We start from the raw sequence: 21,659 nt of genomic DNA on the forward strand, positions 1-21,659 counted from the left end.
TGGGGAAAACGAGAAACCAGCACGTGTGGGTCGGTGAAGAGTGTCAAAGGGTCTTCTCTCGGCAACCACTTGTTAGTGCGGGTGGTCGGGCGTGTCGGAATCACTGACAGACAAGCCTCCGGCCGAGCCCGGCGGAATTTGCAGCCCTGAGTCAGTTGGGCTTCTATCTCCAACATGGAAGGGTTTTCCAAAATGGGTCCCAGAACCAAAAGGGTTCTTCTAGCCGCCTTGGATTTCCTCAATGGCTTGGAAAAAGTCTGTCTTGGGGGCTTAAGATGCGGCTCCGGGATCTCGCTTTGTACCAATGACGCGAGACGGCGAGATCATGATGATACGTCGCACCGTGATGCAGCGAGCCGGGGTAAAAATTCGACAATCTACAGCTTCACCGCTAGAAGCAATGATAACGATTCCTCCCCCGGTCTCGGCAGCACCAAGACGACGCCGAGCCGGAAGTGAAAAAGGTTTCTACAGGTGTTGGAACTTGGATGCCAGGGGCAGAAGATGCAAGACTAGCGCGGGCCAGGATGCGGCACTGACATGTGCGCCAGACGCTAAAATGGCGACAGCTCACACAAACCTGCAGACAGAAACAACATGGATGCTGGATATAAAAAATCATCAAGGTGTGTCTTGTCTGGGGTAGGGCGTATATATACATGCGTTGGGCTCCGGGCGATACGAGTGTAACGCTATAGGCGGTGACGGGGAGGCTAGGAAGCTTCTCTCGGGCTGTCGCACACGCTGTTTCAAGCAAGACGTCAAAAGCCACGAGAATGTCGACATGCCGAGATCTCCTTTGTTTACCTCATTGTCAGCGATATAGCAGAACATGCCGTCATGACTGTTTTCAATCAAGCCTCTGCAGCTTCTCATCTATTGCTGACTGGATGGTCTAATATCATGCAATTGGCCCTGTTTCAATCATCATCTCATCTCTCACGGCTCCCCAGCTTCCTCCTCATCAGACTTCCTCCTCTTCAACCACACCTTGGCCATCTCATACGTCCCCAGATATAACCCACTCCCCAGCATCGTCCACCCCGATCGCAGAGCCGCACCCCGGAAGAACCCCCGCACTCCCCTCTCCCGGTACACCTCCTGCGTCACCGTCCACGCCCCCTTTTTTGCCCTCTTTCCCGCCATCTTGGCCGCGACTTCATTCCCTTCGCTCCCGGCGCTGAGCATCATCCTCGTCTTGACCACATCACTCGGCGTCGTCAGGAATGCTGCTACTGATCCGGCGCCTCCCGCGCTTAACCCCGTCACAAGCCCCGTCTCGACCAGGGTGGGCTCCGGGGCGTCGTCACCGCGGGACTCCCAGACCCGTGCGCGCATATGCTCAAAGATGGGGAACTGAAGTGCCGTGAATGGAAGGTTGCGCGCGACGAGGGCCGTGTAGCCTGTAAAGAGGCGCCGTGATGCCCCGGTCCCGGTGAGCTGACGGAACGCCTGTAAAGACGTTGACGACCCCTTGCCTGAAGTCTCGCCCCGTAGCATTTGGGCGTTTTGCTTGATGACTTCTGCAGGGGCGAGGACTAGACAAGACGCCATCTCTGCAATTGCCGAAGCGGATGAGTGTACTAGAGGCTCTGGCAACGAGGTTGAGCTGCCAATGGCTTGTTTCGCACTTTCGTATGTTGAGAAGAACAGTCCAGCTAGGAACATGAGCAACCCTGTCTCGCCCATCGATGTGAATACTGACCTGCTGGGAGTGTAGCCAGCACTACACTTCCAATGCCTTGGTAAAGACCCCGCCAAACGGGTGCCTTCTTCGCCGAACTGGCAGCATATGTCTGAATGTAGTCTTGGCTCTGGTATCGAGTCTTGAGTGTGTCAAGAGGATAGACCAACAGGTCAACCGTGAACGCTGCAATAGCACCAGCCTTGATATTGATGTTAGAGAGCCATATCCATTGAGCATAGGTAGAAACTTACCGCATATATCTCCATAATTTTTCAGGTAAAATTCTATGAAATGAAGCATCATGAAGAATTTCTTCCCGATCTCCGGCGCCAAGATGCATCAAGTCGAGTACTTGCTTCGAGTTGGTGATGTCATGATCATTGGGCCCCACGTGCGGATGACTGCTGGAACTACCCTGCATTTTCCACCTTCATATTCAACGCATTCAAGACATACAATTCTCGGTTGAACAATGTATCATAGCGACCCAATTTGGAAATCAGGGAGTTTCAAAAACTTGAAGATTAGGTAGCACCTGATAGTTTTCATATAGAACAGCAATATTCCCCAAAACTCAACAAACAAAGTTGATTGCAACCTTGGCAACCCCCAATAAGCACAGAGTCGCATTGGATTGCAACCAACACCACATCCCAACCCTAGGACAAACACACTTTAACATACTTGCTTCGAAGTTTAGACTCGTATCTACCCAATGAAGCCATTAGGTTAATTATGCGTGGCATGAGCATCAATACAAGTTGTCGATTGGCCATCCTGACTGCATCATGGGTTCTTTGATCTGGGTTGGGAGGTAGACATCGGCAAGCCAATAGTGAATCGGGACCGTAACATCTGGAACTCGGCATAGTCTGCAGCGTAGCAGTGCTTCCGAAACTCCCCATAATCTTATCTGAACTCGAATGTGCTTTTAATATTAAAGACATATAGGCAACCCGACTTGCGCCATCATGTATACAACCCCGTAAATCAATCAACCGCGACGCACTCCTTGCTGTCTATCATTTGACTCCAAAACATCCCATGTTCCCAATCGCAGTGTGCTTGCGTGCCCGCCTCTATGAGCTGTTCCCATCTCTATCATAAACCCGCTCCCGGAAATAAAATAAAGATAAAAATTACAACTTGCTCTTCAAGCCCGCTGAAGTCTCATTAACCACAGCTACCACGACGCAAATGTCATCGACCTTGCCGCCGTGCCAGTTTTCGTTGGGATAATACTTGTGGACCTCCTTCGCGAAGGGTCCGTCGAGTTTTGTATTGACACTGGCTCGCTTCGCGGCTGTCACGATTTCGGTCGCGAGTAAACTCTGAAGGGTCAGTGTCCTTTCCTTCTTTTCCTCGGACGCTTCAGGGAGCAGAACTAGAGGTTCCAGAGCATCAGCCACACGGACACCCCCGGCTTCAGTCATAACCCAGGCACCGCTCCGAACCAGAACCCGGCTGGCAATCCGAAGAATATCCTGATTAAAAAGGTTGTCGAGAACACCATCAGTCGCAAAGACGAGGACATCGCCATGTCGGAGCGAGTGCTGTGTAACATCCGCATCTCGGGGCAAGTCGCTCAACTGAGCACCACCAAAAGCTGCCATACGAGCGGCAACGCTCGGAGGGACGAGTGATAATTGGAAGGGAGTGTTGAAAGCGTGTGTCTGGGGTTCCGAATAGGTATGGACAGCGTTCAGACGAAGCTGTAAGAAACCGGAGTCACCGAGGTTCGCCACGTCTAGGTTTCCGTCTGCTCCAGCAATAGCAACACACGCAGTGCTACCACCTGCCCGAAGACTGCGGTCCTCGCAAATCGCATCGTATCCCTTTTGCATCAGCTTCCTCGCTGTCAAGGGAGGATCAGCTTCCGCCTTGTGCTCGTGAGCAGCCACTGCCATGTGGTCGCAGAAGCCATGAGAAAAGTCGGCAGGATCGACACCGAATCTACCCAGCCGCCAACACCATCTGCAACGCCAAACGCTACTGAGCCTGAATCATTGATCCGGCTGACAAAGAAGGCATCGTGTCCAGACTCGGGACGAGCGGAAGGGCGACGGTTCCGCGGGGGCTGAATTCGATTATACGGGTTGAAGTGGAAAATGTGGGTGGAAGGATCGTAGGGTCTGTCTTTGGCGATAAAGGAGGAGGCGATATGGTAAGAGAATCTTGGTGCGTCGGCTGATGTGGAGTAAAGTTTCGATCGCAAGCATGAGGCCATAGCACAGAGCGGCCGGGTTCGAAATCGTGAGTAGGGCTGCAAAGAAGCTGAAAGAAAGTTAGTATGAGTGGCCAAGTAGAAATACATGGGCTCTGCGACGGACCTCTAGCAGTAAGTAGCGATTGCCATGAAGTCGCAGCAACTCGGTTGCAAGGCGCGGCCATGAAGGGCTAGAGAGTGGATCGTTGAGGACAAGAATTGTTGTGAGAGATAACTTCAAGAGAGAAGATTGTCGAGCGAGGAGTCAAGTCGGTTTAAAGCGGTAGGCAATTACAGAGAAGACATCTTTTCGAAGGGATCAAGGAAAAAAAATAGTGGTGTTGGATGGAGTTGGCTCCTCAGAAGTGGGATCGCGAACGGAGAAATAAAGTTGTTGGGTCTCCGATATCTAATCTAATTCTTTTTGGAAGGCAAGCCCCTCCAGTGCCCTGTCCCTTCGAGAAGGAGAAGCCACGGCGCACGCACGACTGCTGCAGGGCCCCATTTGGAAGGAGGCAGCTGAGGCTGTGCCATGGGGCTGAACAGCAAAGCCACAGATTCAAAATTATTTTGATTTCCATTTCTCCCGGAAACTCATGTCCGGTCGACCCGGATTATCTGTTTCTCCCCGATCCATCCGCCTTTCACAAGCACCTGCTTCCGATCCCGACCGAGTGTGCCGTCGAAATTGATTTCAACACCCTTGCTCTGATTGGTCCACGGCAAGCGCAAGTCTCCATTCCGTAAAGCAATAGCCGAGGGAAGGTTTGCTTCCCAATTCATGACGACGAGAAACCTGGATACGCCACCCCTTGTGAACATCGACAATTCAACTTCAACGGAGGGGATTGAACGGCTTTTCTTCCTGTCAATTCCTCGGCCATAGCTCAGATTTCACCCCACGAAGATTGACTGTCCTTCTCCTCCGGTCCCAATCCCGATTTCATCATCATGGCCGCCCTCCGATCCTCTTCTCGAATTGTCGGCGCCGTCTCAAGGACGGCTGCCCTTCGACCCGGAGCTGTCTTCTCTCGCTCCATGGCCTCGGTCGGCGAGGCTCCTCAGGAGCCCAAGCCCAACATGAAGTCCTTCCAGATCTATCGATGGAACCCCGATACCCCCAGCGAGAAGCCCCGTCTCCAGACCTACACCCTGGACCTCAACAAGACTGGACCTATGATTCTCGATGCCCTCATCCGCATCAAGAACGAGCTCGACCCTACCGTGACTTTCCGACGAAGTTGCCGTGAGGGTATCTGTGGTAGCTGCGCCATGAACATCAATGGCCAGAACACCCTTGCCTGCCTGTGTATGACTCCCCGCCATTGTCGCGTGCGAGGTATTATTCAATTGAGAGTAAAGTGCTGACGCTCCCGACCAGGCCGAATTCCTGCCGAGTCTTCATCTGATGTCAAGATCTACCCTCTTCCTCACACCTACGTCGTCAAGGATCTCGTCCCCGACTTGACGCACTTCTACAAGCAGTACAAGAGCATCAAGCCCTACCTCCAGCGCGAGACCCCTGCCGAGGACGTACGGCCCCCTTTCTTCCTCATTGACATTGACGTGTACTGACAGAGTCAACAGGGACGTGAGTACCGACAGACCAAGGAGGACCGCCGCAAGCTCGACGGTCTTTACGAGTGCATTCTCTGCGCCTGCTGCTCTACCTCGTGCCCGTCTTACTGGTGGAACTCTGAGGAGTACCTCGGGCCCGCCATCCTGCTCCAGTCTTACCGATGGCTCGCCGACTCTCGTGATGAGCGCACAGCCGAGCGCAAGAACAACCTCGAGAACTCGATGAGCCTGTACCGTTGCCACACCATTCTCAACTGCACCCGAGCCTGCCCCAAGGGTCTCAACCCTGGTAAGGCGATCGCCGAGATCAAGAAGCAGATGGCTTTCGGCAACTAAGAACCCCAAAAGCGAATTTGTCGCGGAACGAACATGATGATTTGAGGCGGAGGTGAAGTTAAGGGTTACCGCAGATGGAATACTGCGTGTGATGCTACAAGGATTGTAACCCTGTGTATAGGCTAGATGGGCGGGAGTTTCACGCTGTGTTCTGATAGCAAACTTGGCAATACTATTTTCTTGGATGTTCATCCCTCGGGGCCTTCTTGACACATTGCTCATGAGTTTGCTTTTCATTGTTTTGTTTTCATTTCTTGTTGCTAATCACTCAATTCATTCCAGCCTGGAACCGAGACGAGACACACGGGACACGAGATGATCACGCCAAAACACTGCGCCGAACACCCCACAAGCAGACCGACCGTCCTACCCAAGTACCACGGAGCTTCACTCGGGCCCTCAATTGGGTTGATTCACACTCATGGCTGCGAGCTTGAGACGTACCTTTGAATCACCGATCCTGCGAATTGTCCTGGTATTCAAAGACTTATGATATTATTTCTCATTTTCATCTCTTATTTAGCTCATAGTTAGGCTATAAAGTGAATACTCTTTATTGGCTTAACTGAGCGCAGCCGCGCCTGCTACAATTCGAACGGCTGCAAATAGATTTTCACAGGGTCCCAGCCCTTCGCAACCGTGGACGAACCTGTGTCTGTTTATCGGAGTTAGCTCCGAAATCCCTACGGGCGTGGAGGCCGGCATTGCACTCACCATCATACCACCTAATGAAATAAGTCGCATCTCCCAAGGGTACTGCGACCCATCCGGGGTGCTCTCCTTCGGCGCCCCAGAACAGCTCCTTCATGCCGTTCTTACCCTCGGTAAACCAGAACTCGTTCCACGAATAGGTGTCTGGGGTGTATATGTCGGTGTCGTTTTCAGGTCTAAAACGGTTTGGGTACAAGATATCCTTGAGGTGCATGTTGCCCTGCCATCCGAGAAGGCTTAGGCCGTGGAATAGTTCGTCCCCGGGGCGGGTGTCGAAGAAGACCAAGTTGTCGGACTTCTTCCCGGGCATGATGTCGTGGATTAGGATGGGCTCTCGGTCGGTGCCAAATATCCCGACATTGCCCTCTACGTCACAGGACAGGTAATTATCGTCGATGTCTTTAACGTCACCGTGCCTATGTCGTGTTAGTTCATCTGCCTGGGCGGTTCGTACGGCTTCTTACGTTGTGACCATGAGACGGTATTTAGTCGGCTCGGAGACTTGATGTACCGGATCGACGGCAATGACGGTGCCTAGGAGAAATGAAGCTGATAGGAAAGAATACCACTTCATCTTGGTATCTTTATGCTTGATCTGCTGGTTTGATTGGAAAGGTTTGAGAGTGTTGCGCGATGGAAAGGGAGAATGGTTGCCAGATACTGAAAGAGAAAGGACACATGCAGAAAGCAAGCGACGGAAGAAATTGAAGAAGAACGGTTGTTAAAAGTATATTCCGCCTACAGCCCGACAACTGCCCGCCCCAACAAGTTGACTCTGTTGATGATATCGATAAAGTATCTTGTAGTCTTCTTAAACACTGCCTCCGCTTGAACAAGTTAAAGGTTTGTATAAAAGACCGAAACAATCGAAGAAAAATGCCATATAAGAGGGTAAGCCTATAATAGATTTGCACATGTTATTTCCCTTCTCATCATGTTTCATAGCTGGGCTTCGACCGGGACAAGATGATGCCTTTGTTCCCTTCGTTCACCGGGACAGCCAGACCATGCGAGAGTGTTGATCGCCACGAGGGAAAGAAACGTGCGACAGGGGTTAGGAAAAGATCCCTGCTTTCTTCGATAATGTCCCTTCCATTAAGCTCGTGATTGAGTGTTTGCCCCGCGTTTTGGCAATTGACGATGGCAGTGTGATTGAAAGGTTTGGTGTTTGACTGTGCGTCAGTTTCGCCCAAGCATACCATGACGGCTCTCAACATATAGGTACTCATCAGTATCTCTTCAAGTTTTTTACGTAAGAAGGGTCTTGGGCTAGGTAGGGGAAAATAATTGAAGGTAGGGCAGAGCTCTTATAAGATCACTCTTGACCAATTTTTGATCTTATACTGAGATTTATCAAGGCCGCTTCTGACCAAAGAATCATGTAATTTCAGAGGCACGCGGACTGACTATCAATACAAGCCATATAAATAGTTTGCTAGTTAAACATTTGTTGTCTTGTTGAAGAGATTGAGATAGTGCCAAGTTGACTGGCTGTGGATAGAGCTTGGAATCAATATTGCACAACGGAGGCACACATTTCCACTTCATTGAAGAATTCGCCAACCAAGCTCGAGCAGTCAAGCGCCATACTAATATTGCTAACCGAGGACACCCATTGTTAGCTTGGCCTAGCGATGCCTTACCTCCAACTCGGGCAACCGTGGCTTGGTGTCTAATGCGGCCTTATTTCAACCAACAAGATCCTGGCTCTCCCGGTGTTTTTGAGATTGCATTGCTCAGTTCAGAAGGACCGAGGTAGGTTAAAAATATATTTAATTTATTATGATTCTACCCACTTCTGCCGAACCGCCGTGGCCGTGTCTCATAATCGTACGTGGGAACTGAAGAGGGTCTCCACGGCATGCAGCACAGACGAACAAAGACAATGTCAGTACTTCGGAGCCAAACATGTCATGATCTCACGCTGTAATATGTTCATTTCAAAGGTACTTTTGCACAAGGGCTGCTGACGTTACCCCGACCAGCACATCCTTATTAAACTGAGAACGCCCATGACGCAGCTGTGTCTTTAAGCCCCTCCATCGGGCTATTTGCAGCGCCCTCGAGCCGTTGACCCAGTACCTGCAGGCTTCAGGTCGCATCTTTGTGATTTGCCGTGTTATACGGCCCGTGACGTCGCATCGTGGTCCATTGCACCTCTCATTGGGTCGTCGGTACTCGACGGGGAATGCTTACATCTCGTATACTGCCGTGTTGCTTCTGAGCATCAAAGTCTTGACGGACGATCATCTGCAAGCGCGGCCGACTGCGGAGTTGTATTACATCCCGCTGTGTCTTGCTGCGGATCTCGCGGCGGCCGACCGACCGGTGATGCAGTATATATTAAACAGACGGGATCCCGCACAATGTGACAATGGTACAGTTCATCAGTTGACAAGTTATCTACGACACCATGCTTTCTAACGCTCTCTTCCTTGTTGCCAGTCTCGCTGGACTCGTTGCGGCCTCGCCGTATCCTCCATGTGAGCACCAGACCATCTGCATCGATGCCATCAACACATGTGGTATTAGATACGGCGCGTGAGTGGTCCTTACCTCTTAGAAAAAGCTTCATAGAATACTGACACAAACTCTAGCTGCTACGACGTATGCTCTCCCCAAGACTCTCCTACAGCTCCTCCTTGTCCAGCAACATCTACATCGGTCGAGTACCCGGAAATCACAGCCGATTAAGCAGTAGACAAAGAAAGAGTTGTCTGTGCCAGGGAGGAGCGAATGCTGTAGTAGCATATCAGTCATACGAGGGCTATGGACGGTTTCTCTTAGATGGCCAACAATGGTATCTTGTGTGACCGGCCACGCGCCTATATCACCAAAATAGTTGAACCAACTACTCATATTCCAATGCATCTTGCGTATAGTACTCAGCGCCACCGCTTCTAAAACTAGTAGTATGCGTTGCCAGGCGTGCTTGTGCTCGTACTCCGTGCATAATCGGCCGCAGATCCTGGGAACGCACCAACTGGAGCCGATGGGCTTCCTCTGATCTCATCATCCGAACTCAAGTCATCAACGAAGCCATCCTCTTCCTCTGGGGGAGCTCGCATGGCTTCCAGGACATCCCTGTCAAGGGAAGGCGGCTCATACGGCTTGATGGTGTGAATCTCACGCCCTGATGGCATCTTGCTCAGGAGTGTGTTGACGGGCGGGATGGCTTGTGTGTTCATCTGTTCTTGTCAGAAAATGCTTCCTTATTTCGTATGAGGCTGCTTACCGTGTCGTTGATCTTGTTCCACTTGGCGTCGAGCATCTCCAAGATGCGTGTTTCCTCCAGCTTGCCTGCATCAGCTCCCCATGCAGCCTCCTTATCCACCCGTCGATCCTCTCGTTTCTCCGTGATATCCTTCTTGAACCGGCTGAAGCTGAGGCCCTTTTTGCTATCCTTGACCTCAACGCCCAACTCTGAAAGACCGGCGCGAACCCATCCGATGCCTTCCGCAGTTTGTCCTCCCAGCTCGGCATCAATACCGAAGAACCGACAAGCGCGGGCCCGGCATGTTCGGCGAAGATCCTCCAGGTACTTTAGTAGACCGCTGTTGATCTTGTGAGATCCTGAGCCGGCTGAGCTGCAGAGGGAAGATGCCTTGGCGGCATGTTCTGACGCTGCCAAGCATAGACGGGCGTAAAGGTGAGCGCGGACTTTTGGAATATCTGGTGCTTTGAACATCCATTCCTTGTCATTCTTGTTCCTGTCTTGAGCGACAATCGCTGGGTATGGGTCATCTTTGAGAACAGCGAGCAAAGTTGCTTCCGCCAAGGCCAGGCATGAGAGAGCTCGGGCTGTACCAGGTGAGACGTCGGCGCATGGTGGGCTCGTTGTGATGTTTTCCCCTCGCCCAGCAAGATAGTCGTACACAGAAGCGGCCTCCAGCAGTGATTTTGTCGCTGAAGTGATTGCACTCGTCCTGCCTTGTGCACCGAGAAACTCGCCGTTGGTCGAATAGAGGGGCTGTAAAGCAGATCGAGCAGTCAGGACATGTGAGAAGCCCAACGTTGAGAGAACAAAGAATATCTCATATTCCAGAGATGAAATCTTGACTCGAGCCCTCTCACGTCCTGGGACAATATCACCTGATAGCGTCGGTCTCCATTCGATGGCCGGGGATGTCTTGAGAACGATGCTGATGAACTCCCCGTTGGGCAGGTTTCTGCTGCTCAAGCCATCATCTACAGCGAGAAGATAGGGTATATACCCGTTGAGACTCGATATGGCCGTGTTGAGGTTCGAGATCTGAGAGCTAGGAGGAAGTCTCTTGTGCTTCTTGAGCGTATCTCGAACCACCCCGCGATATGTGCTGGCGTTGAGGGGCAGCGAGGGATGTGAGTCGGAGCTGAAGCTGGATGAGAAGGAGAAGGCGGATGTCGTCGGGAGGACAAAGGGGAAAGGCATCTTATACTAGACGAGAGCTTGAGGGTATAAAATGAGATTCTGATGTTGTAGCAAGGGAAAACATGGGGATTCTGTGACGCAACAGGCTTGCCAAGCTCTTGGAAGCATCGCCATACTGTGCAGAAACCCGACAGATTGACACTGTACCACAGCACTGACGTCTGCCGCCGGGGTTTCACCGGAATTCGGAGCTCCTTTTCAGGGCCAAGGTCGAGTTCTAGAAGCTCCACCAAAATTTCCGGGGTTTGCAGGCTGTCATCTTAAACACCACGCAAGCAGGTCCCGCCCGCCGCCCTCTCTCCTTTCAACACCAAGGGAGCTCCATTGTGTGCTCTTGATGACGCTCGCTTCTCCCACGGATTCCTCGTTCCCGCGGTGACAATGGCTGGCCCTTCTCCGTCACCGCACAAGCCTCGTCGCAGGACCAAGAAGACCGGCAATGGCGGCGACAGGCCGTCTCGCTCAGAGGCCCTGGTGAGGACGCCTGCTTTTCCCCTTGCCGCGTTTCTCTGGCCGGCGCGCACTTCTTCGTCGCATTGGGAGGTGTTGCCCGTGATTCTCATGGTTGTTGGTCTGTTTAGATGGGCTGCTGGATTATGGGGATATTCTGGTGAGTAGCTTCCATCATATCATGACACGCGAGCACGTATGCTAACGTGGACTACCTCGCAGGTCACCGCAAGCCGCCCATGTTTGGAGACTACGAAGCGCAACGACACTGGATGGAGGTGACGACACAACTCCCCGTATCGCAGTGGTATTTCCACGATCTCCAGTGGTGGGGACTCGACTATCCTCCCCTGACCGCCTACCATAGCTGGGTTCTGGGCAAGATCGGAGCTCTCATCGACCCCTCGTGGTTCGCCCTCTTCGCCTCCCGAGGCAACGAGGACCCCAACCTCAAGATTTTCATGAGGGCGACCGTCATAATCTCGGAATACCTCATCTACGTCCCGGCTGCGATTGTCTTTGTGCGACGATATAGTCGTCTCCAAGGGGTTGCCAACTGGAACGCCTGGCTTGCGCTCGTCGCCATTCTGATGCAGCCTTCGACTATCCTCATTGATCATGTCCACTTCCAATACAACACTGTCATGCTGGGTTTCGTGCTTGCGAGCATGTCCAGCATGATTGCCGAACGTTACAAGTGGGCTGCCGTCTTCTTCGTTGGAGCGCTGGGATTCAAGCAGATGGCTCTGTACTATGCCTTCAGCGCCTTTTCTTACCTGCTTGGACGATGCGTCTTCCCTCGGATTAACCCGACCAGACTCTTTGGCATTGCTCTCGTTACTATTATTTCCTTCGCCATTCTCTTATTGCCTCTGATCCTGGGCACTCTTCATGATGTGAAGCAGGGAATCGATCCATATGCGGAATCAGATGGAGCTCGACCACCTCTTCCCCTGTTCCCCCAACTTGCGGAAATTCTCGACACCAAGGCCTTTTACTACCCTCTCGTTGTGCAACTGGTCCAGATGATCCACCGAGTGTTCCCCTTTGCTCGTGGCCTGTTCGAGGACAAGGTTGCCAACTTCTGGTGTGCCGCCAACGTCGTTATCAAGCTCCGCCAGTGGCCAGCAGCTCTGCTTCAGAAGGTGGCCCTCGGCGCGACACTTGCCTCTATTATCCCTCCCAACATCATCCTGTTCCTGCGACCTAGAAAGACAACGTTGCCCCTGGCGTTTGCCGCCACGGCTTGGGGCTTCTTCCTGTTTAGCTACCAGGTTCACGAGAAGAGTGTCCTGTTGCCGCTCATGCCCATGACACTGCTCTTGGCTGGAAAGCAAGGATTGAGCAAGGATACTCGGGCTTGGGTTGGATTCGCCAACCTTTTGGGAGCCTGGACCATGTTCCCCCTGCTCAAGCGAGTTGACTTGAGAGTTCCGTATGCAGTCTTGACCCTTCTTTGGTCATATCTGCTTGGTCTCCCACCTACCTCTTTGAGCGCCTATTTCCAGGAAGGTCAAGCCGCCTGGGCCCAATGGGCAACAGCTCTGCTCCATTGGATATTCTATGCCGCCATGGTGGGCTGGCATGTTGTTGACGCACTGGCTGTGCCCCCTGTCGACAAGCCGGACCTCTGGGTCGTTGCCAATGTTGGCATTGGAGCGGCTGGGTTCATCATCTGCTATCTTTGGTGTTTGTTGAAACTTGTTCAGGAATCTGATCTCTTTCCGACAAAGACGACCAAGAAGAGCAAGACGTCATAGATTTGTAATATCAGACTAATAGTGTACATCATGTGAAGATAAATAAATAGCTCGAAATAGAGTGCCCGTTGATATTAAGAGTTTTGAAAGTCAGCAAGGACGCCACCAACTTGAGCATGCTTGTCGCAACTCCACAAGGACGAGACTATGGATTTCAAAAGCAATGGCGGATAAGAAAACCTTGTGACGACTAATTAACCTGATTTTGATCTGCCAAATGTCTTGGCTTTATCTCTAGCTGGGCTCTAGAACAGGACGCTTGGATCGAGCTAGTGATGCTCATACAAGGAGAGAGAGAATCAGTGGTGTTTATACGATGCGAGATCTAGACTCCTATTTAAGCTTCTGCTCGCCCTCCTTCCTCATGGCCCTCATGAGACACTTTGGCTTTATAGCTTCTGGTAACCGAGGCCTCGAGATGCCTTTGTGTAAAGCTATTACTGTCGCCCTCGTGGCCCTGTCAGGCCTAAGGGCCAACGCTGGGCCATGTATACCAAACTCGTCGCGTGCGCTATCATTCTCAAGTACTGCACCTTTCAATAACATGAGTAAAGGGCTGTGATTGACGAAGACGGCAGTTGGATCGACAAACTCCTAGAGTAGCACAACTCTCGGCAGTACCCAGACCACGACCGAGGCTTCGACTACCACTTCTGGAATATTGACGTCTACTTCTGATGTGTCAGTACCTGAGAGTTCGTCTGTGACAGAGAGCTTGAGCACGACGGAAAGTTTATCAACAGAGCAGAGCTCCACGGCAGTAAGCTCTACAGAAGCGGACAGCTCGGCGACTTTTGAGAGTTTGACGAGAGCCGAGAGCTCAACAGCGGCGGAGACTTCAACTACGTTGACAACCGAAAGCTCTACAACAGCTGAGAGCTCTACAGGAACAACAACAGAGAGCTCAGCTGCTTCGACCACAGTCAAGAGTTCAACGACAGCTGAGAGCTCTCCAACGGCAGAGACCTCAACAACTTCAACAACCGCATCTGAAATCTGCCCTACCGGAAACATGGTGCTGAACTCAAGCTTTGAAGACCTGGATCCGAATAGTAACGGCATGACATTCTCCGGACGTCCCTGGGAGGTTACTGGCAGCCGCTCGGTTATCCAGCAAGGAACAAACGATTTCAAGACCAAAGACGGATCGATGATGGCGTAGGTTTCTCCCTTTGGCTGTTTTTTGGACTATAGCTGACACTCCTACTAAACAGCTGTGCAACCATCACGGGTCTCGGAGGAGGTCTTACGGCGATGCAGATGATTCAGGGACTCGATCCGACCAAGGAGTACTACCTCTCATATTCTGGCCGAGTCAACGTAGGGGCGGCCGTGGGGCCCGCAACCTACTACATCAGCGCTGCTGGTACAGGCGCCTCGCCGCCCAGACGGCAAATCGTCAATACGCCTCACTGGATCGATTACCGCACCGATCGCTTTAAGCCGCTGGCCGACGGCTCTGTGGGGGTTGGTATCTCGTGCGCTGGAAGGAGTACTTGGGGTACGATTTGTCTGGATGCGTTCTCGTTGGTTCGTGCTTGCGGCGATTCGCGAGGATGAGACGTTAAGGAATAGGGGCGGGATAGGGATAATGTATTGAGCTGAGCCGGTACAACAAAAGATCAGCATGGAATTTTCTAGGACTCATGGTCATATGATAAAAGTTTAGACTTGATCAAGACTGCAGCGTTACAGCAGTTGAAAGCAGTGTTGTCAGTGGCTCTGTCGGGGTGCAAGTTGACTACCTAATTGACTCGATGTGATGGAAGGATGCCTTCTATATGCTTTTATTACCCACATCCCTGAACCAAACCTATAGCACGAATCTAAAATTGGGGTTCTCGTGAGGATTCTCAGAAGCACCAGCCAGCAGCAGATGAGTCGGCACGTCGGCGCTCGTCCAGTTGACTCCCTGGGCCTTGTTCCGAAGATCATTCTGCCTCTGCATCCACAGCCTCATAAGAATGGTGACAATTATCGCAGCAGCCAGGAAGGAGTAGTTGGTGACCAGTGCTGGGATGTACTTTGGCGCGCTGTCAGGAGTGAAGACGTTGCTCGAGACGAGGCCGGCTGCGTTACCGAAGAAGGTGATGAAGGCAATGTTACTGTCTGAGATTAGCATGAGAGATACTCAAGAGTCGGTAGAAAGGACTTACAACGCGCGCCTGTCTTCGGAGAGAATGTTGTTTTGATGCCACGAGTGAAACACGATAGATGGAGTGAAGCAACCACCAACAATGAGGAAGACTGCAAAGTAGGCGACGCCGATATGGCTTTCGACATCAATCGAGGCAATAATAATGAAGCCGATACAAGACTATAGGTATATTAGTAAATAGTTCAAGAATGATTTACCTTGAACTCACCAGTGTGAAGGCTGAGAGCAAGTGATACGTTCGCTCACGGAAGTAATCCGAGCTGATGGCAGTGCTGAAGAGAAGCACGGCAGACACCATGTAAGGAGCAACGGTGTAAAGGTTGGTCTTGACAGCCGAGTAGCCCTTTATTTGTGTTAGATGGAGTGCTTAGTAGGTGTTTTCATGTTACTCACCAGCTTAGCAACAATAAGAGGCGTAAAGTTTCCGACAGATGCATTGGTGACCCCGAAGCAGAAGGCGATAAACGCCCAGGCCCAGAGCTTCCAGTCTCTTAAGGGGGCAAAGAAGTCACGGATCTGGAACTTGGATCCCACAGCTTGAGAGGCGTCGCGGAGGGATCGGAGACGGCAGATTTCTCGCTCCCGGTCTGTAAGGAATGAGGACTCCTTGTGAGGGGGGTGAGGTAGAAAGACCCTAAATGTGTCAGTTTAAATATCCTCACATATAATCACAACTTGGTTATGATAGGCAATAGGGATAGAAACATACAGAGCAATCAACCCAATCGTGATTGTCAGAGCACCCTCGACCAGATAAAGGTACTGCCAGCCATGAAGCGAGCCGTCAATCTGGAACAGGCCGAAAGCGATCAACCCAGAGAATGCCCCGAAAAGGTCTGACTACCATAGAACAGGGCGATTCTCTTTGCCAACTCATCTCTCTTGTACCACTGGGTCAGGTAGAAGACACCGCCGACTCCGAAGCCGGCTTCTGCCATACCCAAGAGAATTCGGAGAGCAGCGAGACCGGCAAAGTTCTTGCATGCTGGTGAGAGAATCACGGTGGTTCCCCAGAAGAGAAGGTAGCAGGGCAGTGTCCATCTGGCTGAGAGCTTGCGGGTGAGCATGTTTGCAGGCACAGTCAAGCTATTGACGAAGTTAAAATTGCGCCTTGAACGATAGGAGGCCTATACCTACGCGCAGTATGGGACATAGAATACAGAGACGAGAATGTTGTACTCATATTTAGTGAACCCCAGATCGACATCAATGCCATCAGTCTTGGCAGCACCCAAGTTGTTTCGATCCAGAGCACTGATATAAAGTTAGACTTGTGTGATTTCAGAGAACTCGAGGAGAAAACTTACTTGAACAAGTACATGAAGAAAAGAAGAGGCAGGACCCGAAGATCAATCTTTCGGACAACCCTCCTCTCCTCCTCAGGATCGATCGAAGGTTCCTCGTGGACGTCGACATGAGGTTTCACGCCTCCTTCTTCGAGAACGTCTGACACCACTACAGGGTCTGATATATCCTTAGATGAAGCCATTGTTGAGTTTGCTTAACGATGATCTCGACACTGCCATACTGTGGAAGCTGTTCATGATATCTGGACATCCTATATATGCACCTGTCGAACGGTTCGACACCAAAGAACATGGTATGAGACTAGATGAATCATGCTAATACCGGCCCTCTATTACGCCATCTCTACCCAGTCGTCAAAAACTCACTTCCCCGCCGCTGTTGGACCAGGTTACATGGGATAGATCAACGGGGTTCCCAACGAACTGGGCTCACTCCTATCTAAACAGGGAATAACACGGCCCTGCCCAAGTGGATTCGCGCGCCTAGTCTTGCCGCATCACTACTAGCATAGGATTCACGTCCTAGATGGATGGTCCAAGCGAGGGATATGGAGTCGTTGACTTATCGCTCGTCATTGGGTCCCCGGAATTTGAAGATATTCGGATCCATGCATGCGCGGAAATAAATTTATCTGCTGACTCGTGGGAATCTGTATGATTTCCAATCATGATGAAAAGACGCCGTCTCAGTGAGTTTGGGTATAGTCTCGGGCTTCTATATATTTGTTTAGGTATAGTCTATCTCTAAATCACCGACCCCCGAAGGTGAAGCGTCTTCAAGTTGTCCACACGCCGTCTACGTTCGTTGACCCCGGCGAGATACCGCGGCGTCCACTCATCCTGCCACTCCAAGAGGCCTAGGCTGTCACCGCCTGCGCCTGCGAGGATCGAGTGTAGCTGGTTCAGGAACTCGACGCTGCCTGGGTACTTGTTGTAGTGGAAGAGCGCCGTCTTGTGGTCCACCTCTTCGAGCCGCTTCTTTTCCCACTCTTCCATTTCCGATATCGGGGGGAGCTTTGATTTTCCGGAGAGATACGATGCTATCAGTGCGGCCTGGTATTCAAAGATTCTGAAGGAGACGCTGTTTTGAACAAGGCCGACAAACGAGAGAGTAGGGTCTTCTCTCCAGAAAGTGTGCAGGTATGTTCCCGGGACCCAGTCTGCAGTGAATTTTGGGTCGAAATTATGAACTGCTTGAGGCGGCGATAGGAAAGGAAATGAGACGTGGTATCCCGTGGCAAATATGATGGCATCTGGTCGAACCGGAGAGCCCCCATCCTTGAAGAAGTAGTCTCCTGTGTTTGGATCGACATGGCTCAACTCGGGTCGTACCGATATTCCGTCGACCCCTTCCAAGGAAGTAGGATACATCCAGCTTACGCTCCGATGGGAGACGGTGAGGCTGGATACGACGGGCATGAGATCACGAATGAGATCTAGGGCGGTGATGCCGTTGCCGACAATGATGACAGTCTGTTGGGTCAGAACTGCTTTCTCACAGTGTAAGCGGCGGCAACTTACCTTGTTCTTATAAGCTTGAACTGATCGAAAGTACTTGGAGTGCAAGGCACGACCTGGAAAGTTCCGATTGTACTCTTGGAGGCCTGGTATTAAAGGAATTTTGGGAACCCAGTAGATACCAGTCGCTACGACAAGAGCATCAAATGACTCTTCGTACCAATAATCCTCATTAGGCTCTGACCTTCTCAACGTCAAGACCCATTTTGAGTCTTTCTTAGAGGCCTTTTCAAGGGTTGTGTTGAAGACAAGAAAGCCGGCATGTCTCGCATGAAGCGTCTGGATATACTTCAAGACACGGGCTGCAGAGGGGAACATGGGATCAGTATCCTCGGCCGGGGGGGTCTTGTCAACTTGGGAGAAGTGAACATAGGTATAAGACATGATATCCTGTCATAATGAGTAAAATACAACTTTTTGCTGTTTCGAAATCACATACAACGTTGACGTTTGTAGTCAGAGTCTCGTAAACTGGTGCTGTAGTCCATCTTTGCAGCTGTTGCTTTGGTGTTCGCGCTGGCAGTGTAGAAGGCGGCTGAACAGGAGGATCTACGAGACTCGGATGAACCATAGGATCAGCAGGCGGTACATCAGGATCTGGATCAAAGTTCCTATTAATCGTTAGTCGAGTACAACTTCAACTCGAGACTGAAGCCGTACCATGCCCCTCCAACTTCAGCCCTCCGCTCAAAGACCTTGATCACGTCAAAGGCGTTGCTCCTCCTGAGGGCCTCTGCGGCTGCTGCCCCAGATGGACCGGCGCCGATTACGGCGACGCTCTTGACCGTGGACATGTCGGAGCGTGATGCGATGGATTGGGGAATGTGTGAGAGTGTCTAAAGTTGATTGGGCCGTCTTTATCACCGGTCTTATATCCGGAAGATACCGTCGTACAATGAGAAAAGAAACGACGAATCCTTGATGATTTAAAGATTCGCAACCTGCAGCTGAAATAGCATCATCGACTTCCCCACAGCTTCGATCCCTGGGTTGTTTTATCAGGCCCACGGTTACATGCACCCGATGGCTTGAGTCATAGGGCCGGAGATGATGAAGGGATTTGGAGACGAGTTGAAGGATTGCAGTTAACTAATGTTAACCGGGGTTTATAGACGCCGTTTATGATCACGCAATGGAGACTAACTAGATACGAAATGGCATTCTCCAGTTCCGAGACGACTCTTCGGTTAGCGTTTCTTGATATCTTTACCGTCGACTTACACTCGAGTTGAGGGGATCTTAATACCCGTAACCCACCTACAGCAATACCTGAAGTTGAATGAGGTTGGCAATACCTGAATTCAATATTCAAGCTCATCAAAATGACTAGTCGAGCCAGTTCAATTATCATTGTTGGTATAGCCAAACCTTGATCCATTCGCTCAGTATCTCGTAATAATGACTTCTAGGCGCCGGCGTGTTTGGGCTCTCCTCGGCGCTGCACTTGCAACAACGCGGCTATCGAAACATCAAGGTATTCGACAAACAGGACTATCATGCTTCAGAATACTCCCCCTTCAACGGGGGTGACTCGGCCTCATCTGGTGAGTGTTTAGCTGTCAAGTCTTGTGTTAAGCTAACACGCTGCCATCAGATAGCCACAAAGTCATCCGTAGTGCGTACGGAGACTCAGCCATACTCCAAGACCTAGCAAACCGCGCCATAGACAAATGGAAGCAATGGAACAAGGAATCTGGCCAGGAACTGTTCCTAAACACCGGCTGGGCGCGCCTCACAGACATTGGCAGACCTCAAGACGTCGATATTGAGACCTTCAAGACAATGAGCGAGGCTGGACTAGGCCACACGCAGTACTTTCTGCACTCAGACCAAGACCTCAAAAGAGCAGAGGCCGATGGATGGGGCGGTGCCCGTCTTGATCAGTTTCAACGACGCAGTCGAGGTCTTGCCCTTGACGGCGTCTTTGACTCCAACGCAGGGCTGGCAAACGCCGACTTGGCATGCAAGTACGCTCTTGACCTCATAGAAAAGGGAGGCGCAGAGACCTACTTTGGAGACAAGGGTGAGCTATCGTCCTTGATTAGAGACGACAAAGACGCTCGTCGGGTCGTCGGGATCGTGACCAAGGATGGGAAGCGTCACTTTGCGGACTTGGTCATTGTTGCTGCGGGCCCGTTTTCTCCTCTCATCGTGCCGGAGCTGAAGAGCTTCATGACGACCACGGCTGGCAACTTTGTCTTTATCAAAGTGCCTGAGCATTTGCAGCATCGGTATCGCGCTGATGTATTTCCTACCTGGGCTTGGAACTATGCTGGTAGTTCAGAGAGTGGAGGACTTACCGGGTTCCCTTTGGACAGTGAGTTCTTTGATGCTTTTCCTTATTTTCTCCTACTATACGGCTCGCGCTTTGTTCTTTGTGTTGCAGGACTGACCCAAGTAGGAAACGGCATTCTCAAAATCTCGTATCGCTCTCTGAAATGGACAAACCCATCAGACACGGACTCGGAAGCACCCTTCTCAGCCCCAGCAACTGCTGAAGAGGCAGAGAAGCGAGGGCCACCGCTTTCTCCGATCGCAGAGACCAAGGACTTTGTGAGGGAGAATCTGCCAGATCTGGTCGGGGCAGAGATCACTGCGGTAAAGATGTGCTGGTATGCAGACACTGTTGATCTCGACTTTGTAATCGATCGCGTACCGGAGACTGAAGGTCTTTTGGTCGTCACTGGTGGAAGCTTTCATGGTGAGTTATCTGCACAAGTTGGAGATTTGGCGCTTACAGGTTGTAGGCTTCAAGTTCTTGCCCGTTTTGGGCGAGTATGTTGTAGATGTATTGGAAGGAAAGGAGAATAAGTACACGCAATTCTGGCGATGGCGAACTCCTACAAAAGAGCAAAAGGAGAGGATCCTACACAACACTCTATCAAATGAGAGGGTGTGGGCCAAGCAGAAGCTGGCCACTCCCGAAGACCTCAAGTGGTAGGGCCGACTTGAGCCTCATAGGGCGTCGATAAGGAGGGGTATATGCTCCTTCCGATTTCTGCTATGATTTGCGGGACAAGACGTTGCATTTGAAACGTGTCACGGCGTGGTGATTTGTCTTGCTGTGGAGGTTCCTCGGGTGTAGGGGGATATAAGGCTGCGAGAGGAGGACAGGCATGTGGTGGACCAGGGGTTTGAAGAAGAGATGTCAAAATAGATGAACACATTTTATGGACAGAGTATCTTGAAATGTACCCATGTTTCTGTCAACTACCCAAGATGGTGTTGTCGGTTAGACAGGAACAACTCGATTGGAGGCATGGAGTTGTATCGGAAACAACCTTAAAGCAATCTAGTGCCCGTGTTTGCATGGCTTGGCAGTGACTTTCACCCATCAAAATCAATGCTGACGCTGCAACTCCAACAAAAAAGTTGCCCGCTTACAACCTTCATGGCTGAGGCTGACACCCCCGAGTGCTACCCAGCGACGCATAACCATAAGAAGTTGCTGACTGTGTTGCTGCTGAGAGCCAAATCTAGTTATCTCACTCTAGCCGAGATCTTGGCCAGGCTGAGCACTCACTGGTTTTCACTTTA

At 51.2% G+C, this 21,659-nt stretch overlaps 11 protein-coding genes across 11 annotated transcripts; 5 read left to right on the top strand and 6 right to left on the bottom strand.

Moving 5' to 3' along the window:
* Positions 1-939: 939 nt before the first annotated feature.
* Positions 940-1,953, bottom strand: MRS44_010139 (uncharacterized protein; the record flags this gene model as incomplete). The annotated part of the gene is made up of 3 exons (XM_046269947.2): positions 940-1,658; positions 1,706-1,886; positions 1,939-1,953. 3 exons carry the CDS (start codon positions 1,951-1,953, stop codon positions 940-942), a joined length of 915 nt encoding a protein of 304 aa, XP_046131416.2.
* An 873-nt stretch (positions 1,954-2,826) lies between these two features.
* MRS44_010140 (uncharacterized protein) lies at positions 2,827-4,078 on the bottom strand (the record flags this gene model as incomplete). The annotated part of the gene is made up of 3 exons (XM_065620012.1): positions 2,827-3,567; positions 3,636-3,961; positions 4,018-4,078. The coding sequence occupies 3 exons, from the start codon at positions 4,076-4,078 to the stop codon at positions 2,827-2,829; spliced, it is 1,128 nt and encodes a 375-aa protein (XP_065476201.1).
* A 766-nt stretch (positions 4,079-4,844) lies between these two features.
* On the top strand, positions 4,845-5,807 carry MRS44_010141 (uncharacterized protein; the record flags this gene model as incomplete). Its single annotated transcript, XM_046269946.2, has 3 exons — positions 4,845-5,202; positions 5,275-5,426; positions 5,481-5,807. The coding sequence occupies 3 exons, from the start codon at positions 4,845-4,847 to the stop codon at positions 5,805-5,807; spliced, it is 837 nt and encodes a 278-aa protein (XP_046131414.2).
* Positions 5,808-6,368: 561 nt separating this feature from the next.
* On the bottom strand, positions 6,369-7,092 carry MRS44_010142 (uncharacterized protein; the record flags this gene model as incomplete). Its single annotated transcript, XM_065620013.1, has 4 exons — positions 6,369-6,406; positions 6,457-6,462; positions 6,522-6,934; positions 6,983-7,092. 4 exons carry the CDS (start codon positions 7,090-7,092, stop codon positions 6,369-6,371), a joined length of 567 nt encoding a protein of 188 aa, XP_065476202.1.
* A 1,839-nt stretch (positions 7,093-8,931) lies between these two features.
* On the top strand, positions 8,932-9,212 carry MRS44_010143 (uncharacterized protein; the record flags this gene model as incomplete). Its single annotated transcript, XM_046281284.1, has 2 exons — positions 8,932-9,059; positions 9,116-9,212. The coding sequence occupies 2 exons, from the start codon at positions 8,932-8,934 to the stop codon at positions 9,210-9,212; spliced, it is 225 nt and encodes a 74-aa protein (XP_046131412.1).
* A 212-nt stretch (positions 9,213-9,424) lies between these two features.
* Positions 9,425-10,929, bottom strand: MRS44_010144 (uncharacterized protein; the record flags this gene model as incomplete). The annotated part of the gene is made up of 2 exons (XM_046269945.2): positions 9,425-9,706; positions 9,754-10,929. 2 exons carry the CDS (start codon positions 10,927-10,929, stop codon positions 9,425-9,427), a joined length of 1,458 nt encoding a protein of 485 aa, XP_046131411.2.
* Positions 10,930-11,310: 381 nt separating this feature from the next.
* Positions 11,311-13,139, top strand: MRS44_010145 (uncharacterized protein; the record flags this gene model as incomplete). Its single annotated transcript, XM_046276505.2, has 2 exons — positions 11,311-11,539; positions 11,602-13,139. 2 exons carry the CDS (start codon positions 11,311-11,313, stop codon positions 13,137-13,139), a joined length of 1,767 nt encoding a protein of 588 aa, XP_046131410.2.
* Positions 13,140-13,455: 316 nt separating this feature from the next.
* On the top strand, positions 13,456-14,699 carry MRS44_010146 (uncharacterized protein; the record flags this gene model as incomplete). Its single annotated transcript, XM_065620014.1, has 3 exons — positions 13,456-13,697; positions 13,758-14,297; positions 14,354-14,699. 3 exons carry the CDS (start codon positions 13,456-13,458, stop codon positions 14,697-14,699), a joined length of 1,128 nt encoding a protein of 375 aa, XP_065476203.1.
* A 253-nt stretch (positions 14,700-14,952) lies between these two features.
* On the bottom strand, positions 14,953-16,786 carry MRS44_010147 (uncharacterized protein; the record flags this gene model as incomplete). Its single annotated transcript, XM_065620015.1, has 8 exons — positions 14,953-15,244; positions 15,296-15,456; positions 15,506-15,640; positions 15,691-15,931; positions 16,007-16,133; positions 16,238-16,383; positions 16,435-16,551; positions 16,605-16,786. 8 exons carry the CDS (start codon positions 16,784-16,786, stop codon positions 14,953-14,955), a joined length of 1,401 nt encoding a protein of 466 aa, XP_065476204.1.
* Positions 16,787-17,348: 562 nt separating this feature from the next.
* MRS44_010148 (uncharacterized protein) lies at positions 17,349-18,916 on the bottom strand (the record flags this gene model as incomplete). The annotated part of the gene is made up of 4 exons (XM_046272131.2): positions 17,349-18,077; positions 18,126-18,512; positions 18,562-18,733; positions 18,783-18,916. 4 exons carry the CDS (start codon positions 18,914-18,916, stop codon positions 17,349-17,351), a joined length of 1,422 nt encoding a protein of 473 aa, XP_046131407.1.
* A 528-nt stretch (positions 18,917-19,444) lies between these two features.
* Positions 19,445-21,063, top strand: MRS44_010149 (uncharacterized protein; the record flags this gene model as incomplete). The annotated part of the gene is made up of 4 exons (XM_065620016.1): positions 19,445-19,478; positions 19,532-19,666; positions 19,717-20,823; positions 20,870-21,063. 4 exons carry the CDS (start codon positions 19,445-19,447, stop codon positions 21,061-21,063), a joined length of 1,470 nt encoding a protein of 489 aa, XP_065476205.1.
* Positions 21,064-21,659: the final 596 nt, after the last annotated feature.

Source organism: Fusarium solani (assembly GCF_023522795.1).
Source record: "Fusarium solani strain SB1 chromosome Unknown bctg00000006, whole genome shotgun sequence".
Taxonomy (NCBI): Eukaryota; Fungi; Ascomycota; class Sordariomycetes; order Hypocreales; family Nectriaceae; genus Fusarium; species Fusarium solani.